Source organism: Salmo salar, chromosome ssa20, assembly GCF_905237065.1.
Source record: "Salmo salar chromosome ssa20, Ssal_v3.1, whole genome shotgun sequence".
Classification (NCBI taxonomy): Eukaryota; Metazoa; Chordata; class Actinopteri; order Salmoniformes; family Salmonidae; genus Salmo; species Salmo salar.
In genome coordinates this window covers 23,669,993-23,682,313 of record NC_059461.1, presented here as the reverse complement: position 1 = coordinate 23,682,313, position 12,321 = coordinate 23,669,993, and the positions used below count along the sequence as shown (strand labels likewise).

Below are 12,321 nucleotides of genomic sequence, written 5' to 3'. Positions count from 1 at the left end.
CATAGCATAAATGTTTGTAATCTAGAGTGAATGGCAAACTTGATTAAGTGAATGAAAGACTAGAATAATCTACATTTTATGAGGATTACAATGTCTCTGTATTGTATGTGCCTACGCAAATCATAACAGAGGGTATTGATCTATTGTTTCTTCAAACTAAATATAAATTGACTATTTAAACTGAATTGTCTACGTTTTTACTGCATTGTATTCTCTTGCTGGTAAGTGTACTGACATTATAACCCCAACAACAAATGGGTTAGTAATGTCATTTTATTTTGAATCAAAAATGTAATTAGAAACACCATGGGAGGGACACCTCCTAGTTCTTCTGTAAACTAGACATTTTAAAATTGTTCAAACAATTCATTACATGATAGATAGATGATCAACATTACATAGTAATCAACTTCAATGATGCTGAATACTGTGCAATAAACACATGTGTATAAAGAAACAAAGAAACAGAGTCAGGACTTGATATGTACAGATAACATAAACATGCTGAAACACACATTTTTCAACACAGTTTTAAACTATGGTCAGTGAGAAAACAACAGTATCCCCGGCTGCAGTGTAGTAGACCCTCGTCAGGAGTGAAGGCAAGGTCATCCCAGGTCCATTTGAACCTCACAGGATAACATAGGTGAAGAGAGCCATGATGGCAGCACTGATGAGCCCAGAGATGGGGACGGTTACAAACCAGGCGATGAAGATGTTCCTGAACAGACGCCAGTCAACAGCCTTCCTGGAGCGCAGCCATCCAACAGCAACCACAGAGCCCACCTGAGTGAGCATAATAGAAACAACTTTACTCAACACCATGCACAGGTTCACACTGGTTTCTACCGGCTCACACTGGTCAATGAATGAATGAATGAATGAATGAATGAATGAATGAATGAATGATTACTTATTAACGTGTCATGCGACTCCTCCGTTATGTTGTTATAAAACACACATTTTCCAAAATATTTTATAACAGTGATTTAGCACTATAAACAGTTTCTTGTTGTTAGGCTAAGAAATTGGACAGACTCATCTATACATTTAAAGTTGAATTACCTTGCAGTGAGTTGTGCTGACAGGGAGACCAATATTGGAGGCCACTACCACTGTGAGCGCTGAGGACAGTTCAATGCTAAATCCACTGGAGGAAGCAAATAAGATTCACAAGAGATTATACAGTATACTGTGTAATACGATACAAGAGTACAATGAATGATATTCATACTGAATAAACATTGGGAGTTTTAACAATGTGATATGTTGTTGTATTGGCCCACAGACTTATGTAAAACACAGATATTTAGTTTGAGTGCATGGCATACCTGGAGGGGGTGATTGGGGTGAGGTCCTTGCCCATGGTCTGGATCACTCTGCGTCCCCACACCCAGAGCCCAGCAGTGATGCCCACTCCTCCATACAACAGCAGCCAGATGGGTGTGGGGGCATTGGACACCACAGAGCCACTCTCAAACACCAGCCACAGGGCCACCAGAGGACCAATCGCATTACTGAGAGAGAATAACATCCTATAATCAGCCTATGATAATTCACAGACAGTAATTATTTCTCTATATTCTCTATCCTCGCATACCTGACATCATTTCCTCCATGGGCGAAAGAGCCGAAACAAGCAGTGAGGATCTGGAGGAACCGGAAGAGATGTGTGACCTCTGGCCGGTCCACCTCCAGCTCATCCTCCTCTTGGAGTATGTCCTGGCCAGCCTCCAGTGTCAGCCCCACAGCCCCTGCCTCCTCCTTAGCCACTGTGCCACCATCTGCTACTGCCGAGCAGTAGCTGTTGTAGCTGTCCAGCCGCGATCTCCTCCGCTGATCTGCTAGCTCTCCCTCCTTGTATCTGGGGTCCCCATGGATGCCATAGATGGCCAGGGTGTAGGAGGTGTAGCTGTTGTTCCGCCGTATGGGCCGTCCATCGTCGTCACCAATGCAGTCACCCACCTTGGCTAGGTGAAGCTTGTGCAGCAGGTCTTTGTAGAGCCCTGAGTCCTTGTGTACAGTGTGAGCCTGACCACTGTGTGGGTCCGTGATGGTCATGGGGCCCATGCCATTAATACCTAAGAGGGATAACCAGCAACAATACATTCAGTTCAAACAATACAGATGGGTGTACAAATACTATAATACTTACTTTAGTAATGTAATAATATTATAATACTTTAGCTATATAAAATGTATACGTTTACAAATAATGTATTGTGCCCTAATTAAAATGGTCACTAGCCACTTGCAACAAAGTAAGGGGATCTCACCGCTGCTAGCGTCTAAGTCTTTGGTGTCCATGTTGCTGTCCAGATCAGCCTCCTCCGAACCTCCAATCTTAAAGGCCGCCCTTTTCTCATAGGCTGGCGGTGTCTGGGGAACAGAGTCACAAGGTTGAATTGTGGAGGGATGCTCCTGTAGGGCAGGTTTGGAAGGAGTCTTCTCCATCAGTGGAGTCATACAGGGACTGGAGGCCACTTTACCTGGTTGACAAACAGGCAGAAAGGGAGCAATCAGGATTATCTTCATATCAGTCGATTCCCTTTAAATCAACACAAGTTTGAAGTCCAGTATTTATTTTTTGCAAATTAAAGAAAAAGTTCAGCAATGCCACTTACGCCTGATCTTCTTCTTGAGCCGTGGACAGACGAAGAACCACACGACCAGGCCTGTGACGAGGGCGCAGCCTAGCGATATGAGCAGTGTTACCCACCATGGCATTTTGTTGAACCCCAGCACTATGTACAGGACAAGGGAACAAAGAACAGAATGCTCAGAGGACGCTTTCACTAAAGCATGTACCCTCCACATAATCCAAGGTCATCATACACAGCACCTGCCATGGGAATGTCAACATTTCCCACTGTATTTTATCACAGTCATAGCAACAAAATTCTGCACAAAACATCGAACATATCTCAGTTTACATTCATAGTTGGGTTAGATGCCTTTACTAAAATTAGAAATTGTACATGATTCAGTAATTTGAATAAAGTAGAAAGTGACCTTTTCATTTAAGTTATGCCAATGTCCAGTACACTATTGAGTGTACTATTGCTTGTGCCTTCAAAGTCCTTTTAGATAATCACTAGGATGGTACAAACCAAATGACCCCTCTTGCTGTCCTTTCTTGGTAGTTTCTATGCCCCTGCTTACTTCATGATCACATGAGATGGGAGACACGTGGTAGAATTTCTTGAGAAATGTTTTACTTCCAGCTAAGCTGTTTGTGTACGTCCTCAGAGATTAGCCATATCAGACAGAGGACATGCTCTGCACAACAGATAATGGGAGTCAGACAGGCGCTGTGGCATTGTGATTATGTGATTTAGGGTCACTTTAAAATAGGCCAGTGCATTACTATGTACCAATCACTAGTAATTATTTTTACTTTTTTGTTTTCTACTTATTAACATATGTTTATACTATATGGTTAGTTACACCATTTTCATCTAATACTTACCTGTTTAATCCGGGAAGTGAATGAAATGTAACAGACTAATGTATGGCTAACTAGTAAATGTAATTAAGAGATGCTCTTTCAAAGTGTCTCATAGTGGTATATGAAGCAAAAGAAGATGTCTAGCTCTGCCTATTTTAATGAAGACTTGACAGAAGTACAGAAGTACTTGACAGAAGTAAGAGAGAGGGAGCCAAACACCATTTACAGCAAAAGGCAGAGACGAACAATAAAAATATACAGGATGGCAAATGCTGTAATGTAGTGACATTGAATCTCCTACTGCCATAGATACAGCAAGAGTCTCCCAAGAGAACACTTCTTATCTTCTCAATCAGAGTTCTCCAACCCTGTTCCTGGAGAGTTACCCTCCTGTAGGTTTTAGCTCCAACCCCAGTTGTAACTAACCTGATTCAGCTTATCAACCAGCTAATTATAAGGTGCGCTAGATTAAGGTAGGAGTGAAAACCTACAGGATGGTAGCTCTCCAGGAACAGGGTAGGAGAGCCCTGCTCTCAATGATACTACATACAATTGTGTGGTTCTGATTACGTGTCTCTGTTGGAGTGAGTGAGATTATCAGCAGTTGTGATACTGTGAGTGTCTGAGAAACAGAAAAAGTGAGCAAGTGTGTGTGAAAAGAGTATGTGGGCAAGCATTAAAACAAGTGTGGTAAAAATGTTAGTCCTGCTAAATGAGCAATACCATACAAAATAGCCTATATATTGTTGTCTATGTGTGCTGTATGTGTGCTGTATGTGTGCTGTATGTGTGCTGTATGTGTGCTGTATGTGTGCTGTATGTGTGCTGTATGTGTGCTGTATGTGTGCTGTGTCCAGGGGTTATGGTGTGTATTAATCCTTGACATACACCGGCCTGCAGCCTTCAGTGAAGGGCCCAGGCCAGTTGACTTCTTGAAAAGTTCAGCCCTGCAAGTGAAACACAAAGGAGTGGAAATGTCCCATTTAATATCCATATTTCTCTCAGTGGTTCATTCAACTTGAAAATAAAATTGTTTCCAAAACACAGTATAAGAAATGTCATTGCAGAGGTTCTGACAGCAGCATGCTTGCTTTTCTAAGATTCAGGTAGTTAAATATGCTGAATGACAAAACATAGGAGTGAAATATTTACAGACATCATCAAAGCAGACTTCTTGGTGCCTCCAGTGACACTTTAATAAGGCATCAAGCGTGCTCCAGGGGTGTCAATGGTCCCTGCATTAGTGCTGTGAGAGAGCGTTTTGGGAGGATGAAGTAGGTGATGTGTATGTGTGCATTGTGACAGAGTGTGTATTGTACTCACAGGGGGCTCCAGTGAACATGATGGAGAACAGGTTGATGGCCATGGTGATAGCATAGAAGACAGGGAGAGCTCTCAGGCCGTTGGGAACAGGGTCCTCCTGAGGAAAACAGGATGGGTAAGTTCTGGCTCGGAGTACATAGCTAATGATCTCTTCTTAAATATCACTGTTATTTCATATATTCCTCAGATACTACCCATGTTGTGTTGAAACAGTAATTTCATCCTTCTACATTCACTCCCCGGGGGAAAGTTGAAACACTATAAACAATAGTGAATTACAGGTTTATCCATCTTACCTTATTCAGGATGAATTTACGAACAAAATAGAAGAGAATTGCTGACATGATGCCTGACAGCAGAGGTGAGAGGAACCAAGATGCCACTACAGAGAGAAAAGAGGGGTATTTTAAAAGAGAATCCTTTCAATGCATATTTCAACGAGTCTCTGACCAACACTATTCGTCAACACTTTCCTTAACACAGACATCTATTATCATTATGATACAGATATAACACATTGTAAGACTTGTCATAAGCATGCATGTCACCCTTTAATTAGTCTTATCATCACACAATTATAATTTCTGAGCAAGTCCCTATTGCAGAATATCTCCACAGTCATTTAAATACCAATGCGTAGTAGCTCCATCCATTTGACCCCGTGATGACCTTTGGCTACCATGGAGAAACCAAGTGTCGCACCCACAATACAGTGGGTTCCAGATATAGGGAGCTTCAAAAATGAAGCGGTCAGTTGCCACACAGCAGAACCTGTAGAACACAAGGATGAACAAAGTCCTTATTTGTTACTCTTTTCAAAAGGATATCAACAAATGCCATTGAGACCTTTCAAATCAACATAGCATGCAAGGAGTTTCTAAACTCCTGACAGTGACCATCATATAAGCACTCACCAAACATGGCACTGATGGAGCCTGCCATCAGCACGTGTTCGGAGCCATTGTACATGTTCACGTCGATGATGCCCTTGCGGATGGTCTCGCTGACTTTGGCCCCCAGCAGCATGGAGCCCACGGTCTCAAAGATAGTGGCCAGGATGCAGGCCTGCCGTAAGGTGACCACGCCAGAGCCCACCGCCGTGCCAAATGAGTTGGCCACATCATTGGCCCCCACAGAGAAGGCCAGGATGAAGGCAATGACAAAGCCCAGAATCAGTAGCCACAGGTAGCCTGACATATCGCTTGAATAGGCCGCGGTAGCTAAAGTGGTGGCTGCTGCAAGAGATGCTATAGTGGTAGACTCCATTGCAAAAAACTTGTGTGTTTGAATCTCAAAACTAAATTCTAAATATTAGGATAGCTTCAAAATTACTTAACAATGCTTTCCGAGATTATATGATTAATAAATAATGAGGTATATTGCTTCTTTGAGATTCAATAAATAAATGTTTCAGGTATCCTGCCTCAAATCAAAGAATATAGCTATTTTCTTACTCCTTTCCGAGCTCTGTTCAATAAGCGGCTAATGGGAAGGGTAAAACAATAATTGTTATCTAAGTATACAAAGCTGGTTTGAGAGTTTTCTTAGACACTGCGATGATATGCAAAGGACATCCATTGTGTGGTAGACTCAGCAGGTGGTTGATGATATACGATGTTCTGCAAAACAACAACCAAAAAGATTAATCCACCACACTGAATCAGAAGATATAAAGCATTGTTTCATTTCAGCATTGAACACAAATTACATACTTGAAGTGACATAAACCTATTAGACCAGGAGTTAACAGACAGGACCAAAACAGTCACTATGGATCAGCAATGTTACAGCATGTCTGCTGACAGATCAAAGTCAATATGGATACAACTTGGGTGGGGTCAAATGAATGACCATTGTATGTGTGGAAAAAAAAGCAGACAACTACTGTTTTGAATTTTTTACATTTGATAGTAATCCATTCTCTCCACCATGCTCACTGGCACAGTCTCTGTCAAGCTGACCTATTGACTTTAATATTAGTGAACTGTCTGGCCTTCTTTTACAGTGGCCTTTCATTTGTAAACTAAGAGCACATCCAAGAATTGGTGGCTTAACTATGGTGTGAATCATTACCCTAAGGAGTCTATGTTTTGTACTGTAATTTGAGAGATGGTACTTTTGAAATCATGTATGATGGCTCAAATTTAATTTAAATCGCTGAAATAATACAGTATAAAAGTAGGCTTTCTGTAGGCCTTCACAAGTTGTCAGTGAATATACACTAACATAAAAGTAACATACTTATATTATAAATGAGCACAAAAGTAGATTTCAAGCACTTCAAGAGCAGTGTTATTTGATTTAGTGAGGCCTTATCCATGAATGCTACATAAAGTTATTATTGACTAACACAGTAAAAGTGGTCTTATGCAATAGGCCGACAAGGCAACCAGAAAGTTCTGTATCTTGCATAACTTGCAATGAATAACTGACATGTTAGGCTGCTTCACATGTGCGTTATACTAAAACCAGTTATGAAATTAAAACAAGTGGAACATAAAACCATCATAGAGTAGTAGCCTTTTAATTGTCCAATTCTGAAAACCATAAGAAGAACAAGTTGCTTTAAACTCACCAATAATGTCGTTAAAAAAGTGTCTCTCCGAAGGCTGGTGCTCCACTGTTCCTGTTGCAATAAGTAGGTGACATTGAAAAGACTGCGCGTAGCCTGTGTGTCTAGAAAGCAAGCATCCGCAGTATCCTGTCACTTGTCCACTAGTAGGCTAAACAGTCATCGGAGAAGAGGTCTATATCAAGTGGCGCTGCCAGTGTTGTTATATGTTAAATTGCTTGTTGCCTTATATTTGTTCGGCAATGGGTGGAGAGTAGCCTAACGGCTCATGCGCACGCACGTTCAGTTCTAATCATAAGACCGTAGCCGCCAGAGGCAAAGCTTAATAGCCTGTTTACAGGAAACATTAATTGCAGCTCCTTTAGCAAAAGGCACACCTTGTTCAGATAACTAGACCATTTTCTTCAGGGCGTAGTGTATCATCTAAATTAGGTCTATTACTTAATTGTTTGATAATCAAATCAGAGTTTAAAATCATGTTCTATATCGTTTTTAGTGATGTTGCTCTCATGAGCACTACAAATCATGGGATGCAGAAAGTAAATATCATGGCCCATCTTCCAGTGTATGCGCATGTGTTTATGATTAGTGCTGCAAAATCAACCCATTTCAATGCATGTTGCTTTCTACCCAAAAAATGCCACTTATATTTTACAGGCTAGGCTATACTCCTGGAGTTAATTCATCAAAATGAACGTGTCTATAGTGGTGTAAAGTACTTCAGTAAAAATAATTTAAAGTACTACTTAAGTCGTTTTTATGGGTATCTGTACTTTACTTTACTATTTCTATTTTTGACAACTTCTACTTTTACTTCACTACATTCCCAAAGAAAATAATGTACTTTTGAATCCATACATTTTCCCTGACACCCAAAAGTGCTCCTTACATTTTGACTGCTTAGCAGGACAGGAAAATTGTCCAATTCACACAGTTATCAAGAGAAGTTTCCTGGTCATCCCTACTGCCTCTGATCTGGTGGACTCAGTAAACACACATGCTTGTTTGTAAATTATGTCTGAATGTTGGAGTGTGCCCTGGCTATCCATAAATAAAAAACCAGAAAATATAGCCCTCTGGTTTGCTAAATATAAGGATAAAATAAAAATAAAAGTTTATTTGAGCAATTATCTTTACATTTGATAGTTAAGTATATTTTAAACCAAATACTTTTAGACTTTTACTCAAGTAGTATTTTACTGGGTGACTTTCACTTTTACTGTAGTCATTTTCTATTAAGATATCTTTACTTTAGTATGTGAATTGAAGTATGGAGGTATTTTTTTCTAACAAAGATAAGAGGTTGAATATATGTCCAAAACAACTAAAATATGTCCTATATCTCCTAGATATAGGACAGACACTTCAAAGCCTTATTCCTTATTTATAATTTGAATGTCTTTTTTGCCATTTATGAATGTGTTATTCAATGTGTTTCTATGGGCTATAGTATGGCTTAGACTTTTAGAGGTTAAAGAAGGATTTTAAGCCTTGAGACATGGATTGTGTATGTACCATTCAGATGGTTAAATGGGCAAGGCAAAATATTTAAGTGCCTTTGAATGGGATATGGTAGAAGGTGCCAGGCGCACCGGTTTGTGTCAAGAAATGCAATGTTGCTGGGTTTTTCTCGCTCAACAGTTTCCCGTGTGTATCAAGAATGGTCCACCACCCAAAGGACATCCAGCCAACTTGACACAACTGTACGAAGCACTGGCCAGCATCCCTGTGGAACGCTTTCGACACCTTGTAGAGTCCATGCCCCAATGTATTGAGTCTTTTCTGAGGGCAATATTAGGAAGGTGTTCCTAATGTTTGGTATACTCAGTGTAGTGTCTCTGCACATCAGCACTATGCGGTCACTTTAAAAGTGTAGGGGTTAGGTCAACCTCCAATTAACTATTAATCACCTTTTCTGTGAAATTCACATAGGAAGTCTGCAGGCCCATGTTAGTCAGCAGAATTTGCCCAGGTTTGAATTGCAACATTGCCCTCAAAACTGCTGATGGCTTCCCTTTAAACATCACTAATTATTTGGTACTCTGTGGTGTTAAAGTTGTGGTAGTTGAAGTACATGTGATCTAAACCTTTTAGTCAGCATTTATGTGGTCCGCTTGCCCCTCGGATGGAACTTTTTGACCCATCAAAAGCATTTGGAGGTGGGCCAGGAAGACAGAGCTGATGATTCTCTAACTGAAGTCCTGAAAACCGTGTAAGTTTTCTATTGATACTGCACATACAGTACAGTGCCTTCGTAAAGTATTCAGACCCCTAACTTTTTCCACATTTTGTTAGGTTAGAGTCTTATTTTATTTTTATTTTATCAATTTCCACACAGTTTTCATCAATGATCTCTCTGTACTTTTATATGTATACATAAACATTCATACATACATACATAATTTTTTTAGAATATACCTTTATTATTCCCCGCAAACCCAACCACCCCTCCCCCAATTGGAGTAAACTAATAAACAATAACACTTAGGCTTCTACCTTCAGTTTATACATATTATACACATTTACAGACACAATCTATTTTACATTAGTCATATTTTGTTTGTTTTTATTCCGTCCTCTATTTCTGATGTCCATCCAGTTTGATTTCTATTTGTAACTGTGCTATTTCGCAACATTTCTGAACCTAAATACATTTTACAGACCCCGTATGTTTTACATTGGTTATCTTGTTATTAGTCCCACCCTTCAGCTCCATTCAACCCCTCCCATCTATCTCTTAACACCATCCATGTTGGATTTCTATTTGCCATATATTTTTCAACTGTGCTGTGATGCTTCACAAAAGTGCTGAACCTTTCTATTCTCAAAGCTTCTACAGATTGTAAATTAAAGATAAACATTTTTGCTAAAATAATTATTATATTATTGATTGATTGACTATGACTTTTCAAATCACCCAGTATTGCTATCTGCAGTGTTAGTTCTAGACAAATGTTGCAATTCTTCGCCATTCCTGGACCTGTGACCAAAAACAAGCTACATATGGACAGTACCAATATAAATAATCTAATGACTCTGCCTCGTCACAGCAAAATCTGCAGAGCTGGGAAGATTGTATCCCCCATATATATAACATTCCATTGGTTGCAAGAATTTTGTATAATAATTTAAATAAAAAAAATTGAAGTTTTGAATCGGCGTTGTTTTGCGTGTCAATTCATAAACCATGTGCCATGGAATGGGTACATTGAAAATCTCTTCCCAACTATTTTGCAGTTTATATGGCACAGCTGTCAATTTTTTGGTCCATAAATGAAATTGGTATATGTTTTTATTTATCACGACAATTTTCTTTAACCATTTATGGCCTTTAATGCAGGGCCGACAGACAAGTTCCTTTCTTTTCCGCTACTTGCCTCTTCCATTTTTGTGGGTAATGCTGCAATTAGTTGGTTGTAATTTTGGGTAGAGCAGACATTTCCATATATTTGTGTTAGCTGCATGTGTGATATAACTCCACCAGTCCTATTTATGATATAATTTAAAAAAATTATACCTTTTTTAAAAATGTTATCGAAAAATAAGTAGTTTTTTAAAATAAATGAGTATATTTGAGTTTAACCACAATATTTGTTGTATTATTTGTTCTATCTTTTCAGGTAGATTAAACTGAAATTGCAACCCATCTTTCTAAGGCTTGTTTAAAAAATAACTATGTTTTGGAGATGATTTCGTTTTCAAACAGCCGAAAGTGAGCAGTTGTAATCTGAATAAAGGGAAAAGGCCATTCTTGAAAATAAGGTGAGACATTCCTACCAATTTACTAGAGAACCATTTCGGATTTAAGTATAACTTTTGTATAACTGATGCCTTTAGTGAGAGGTCTAATGCTTTAATATTTAATCATTTCTGCCCTCCGAATTCATATTCGTTATATAAATAGGCCCTTTTAATTTTGTCTGGCTTGCCATTCCAAATAAAATGTAATATGTCTTGTTCATATAATATAAAACTAGGTGTAAGGAAAACCATAAGCAAATAGGTCAACTGTGATATGACTAAAGAGTTAATAAGGATCCGCCCCTTTTTTTCAATTTTAGCCTAAAATCACATACCAAAATCTAACAGCCTGTAGCTCAGGCCCTGAAGCAAGGACATGCATATTCTTGGTACCATTTGAAAGGAAACACTTTGATGTTTGTGGAAATTTGAAAGGAATGTTGGAGAGTATAACACAACAGATCTGATGAAAGATAATACAAAGAAAAAAACAACCATTCTTTTGAATTTTTTTGTACCATCATCTTTGTTTTGCAAGAGAAAGGACATAATGTATTATTCCAGCCCAGGTGCAATTTAGATTTTGGCCACTAGATGTGCAAAGTTTTAGACTGATCCAATGAACCATTCTATTTCTGTTAACATTTTTGTATCAAGACTGCCCAAATGTGCCTAATTTGTTTATTAATAACTTTTCATGTTCAAAATTGTGCACACTCCTCAAACAATAGCATGGTATTCTTTCACTGTAATAGCTACTGTAAATTGGACAGTGCAGTTAGATTAACAAGAATGTAAGCTTTCTGCCAATATCAGATATGTCTATGTCCTGGGAAATGTTCCTGTTACTTACAACCTCATGCTAATCGCATTACCCTATGTTAGCTCAACTGTCCCGTGGAAGGGACACCGATCCCAAAGAAGTTGATTTTTCCACAAATAGACAGGTAGTTTCCTTTCCATGGTAGCAAGATCTATTTTTGCTAACTTTCTATAAAAATCTATTGGAGTGAGATCATTTCTTTCTTTCAGGATTTGTATACTGAGTATGGTACCCCGTCACACCATTTTATTGGTAAACTACACGGTAATGTAAAAATTGATCCAATACGTAATATAATCATAATTTGGTTTTAATCCAGAGAGGTTAGCAAAAGTATCTAGATCCTCTATGAGGCTGTGGAGGGATTCTAATTGTGGTTTTAAAAGAAAACATGAATCATCAGCGTACAATGAC

The 12,321-nt window shown here is 38.9% G+C and overlaps 1 protein-coding gene across 1 annotated transcript; it reads right to left on the bottom strand.

The window, feature by feature from the left end:
* Nucleotides 1-257: 257 nt before the first annotated feature.
* Nucleotides 258-7,533, bottom strand: slc20a1a (solute carrier family 20 member 1a). Its single transcript, NM_001140224.1, has 11 exons — nucleotides 7,347-7,533; nucleotides 5,686-6,390; nucleotides 5,402-5,542; nucleotides 5,068-5,153; nucleotides 4,772-4,868; nucleotides 2,625-2,744; nucleotides 2,277-2,489; nucleotides 1,601-2,081; nucleotides 1,332-1,517; nucleotides 1,066-1,150; nucleotides 258-786 (listed from the first exon to the last, which is right to left on the bottom strand). The coding sequence occupies exons 2-11, from the start codon at nucleotides 6,035-6,037 to the stop codon at nucleotides 631-633; spliced, it is 1,917 nt and encodes a 638-aa protein (NP_001133696.1). The 5' UTR covers nucleotides 6,038-6,390; nucleotides 7,347-7,533; the 3' UTR covers nucleotides 258-630.
* Between the last annotated feature and the right edge of the window lie 4,788 nt (nucleotides 7,534-12,321).

Bases quoted from the DNA above. Each gene is read 5' to 3' on its own strand.
- slc20a1a (NM_001140224.1), bottom strand. From the start codon at position 6,037: ATGGAGTCTACCACTATAGCATCTCTTGCAGCAGCCACCACTTTAGCT. The intron at 2,745-4,771 runs GTGAGTACAATA...TCCTGTACATAG, and splicing joins CATGTTCACTGGAGCCCCCT to TGCTGGGGTTCAACAAAATG. The intron at 787-1,065 runs GTAATTCAACTT...ATGCTCACTCAG, and splicing joins TCAGCACAACTCACTGCAAG to GTGGGCTCTGTGGTTGCTGT.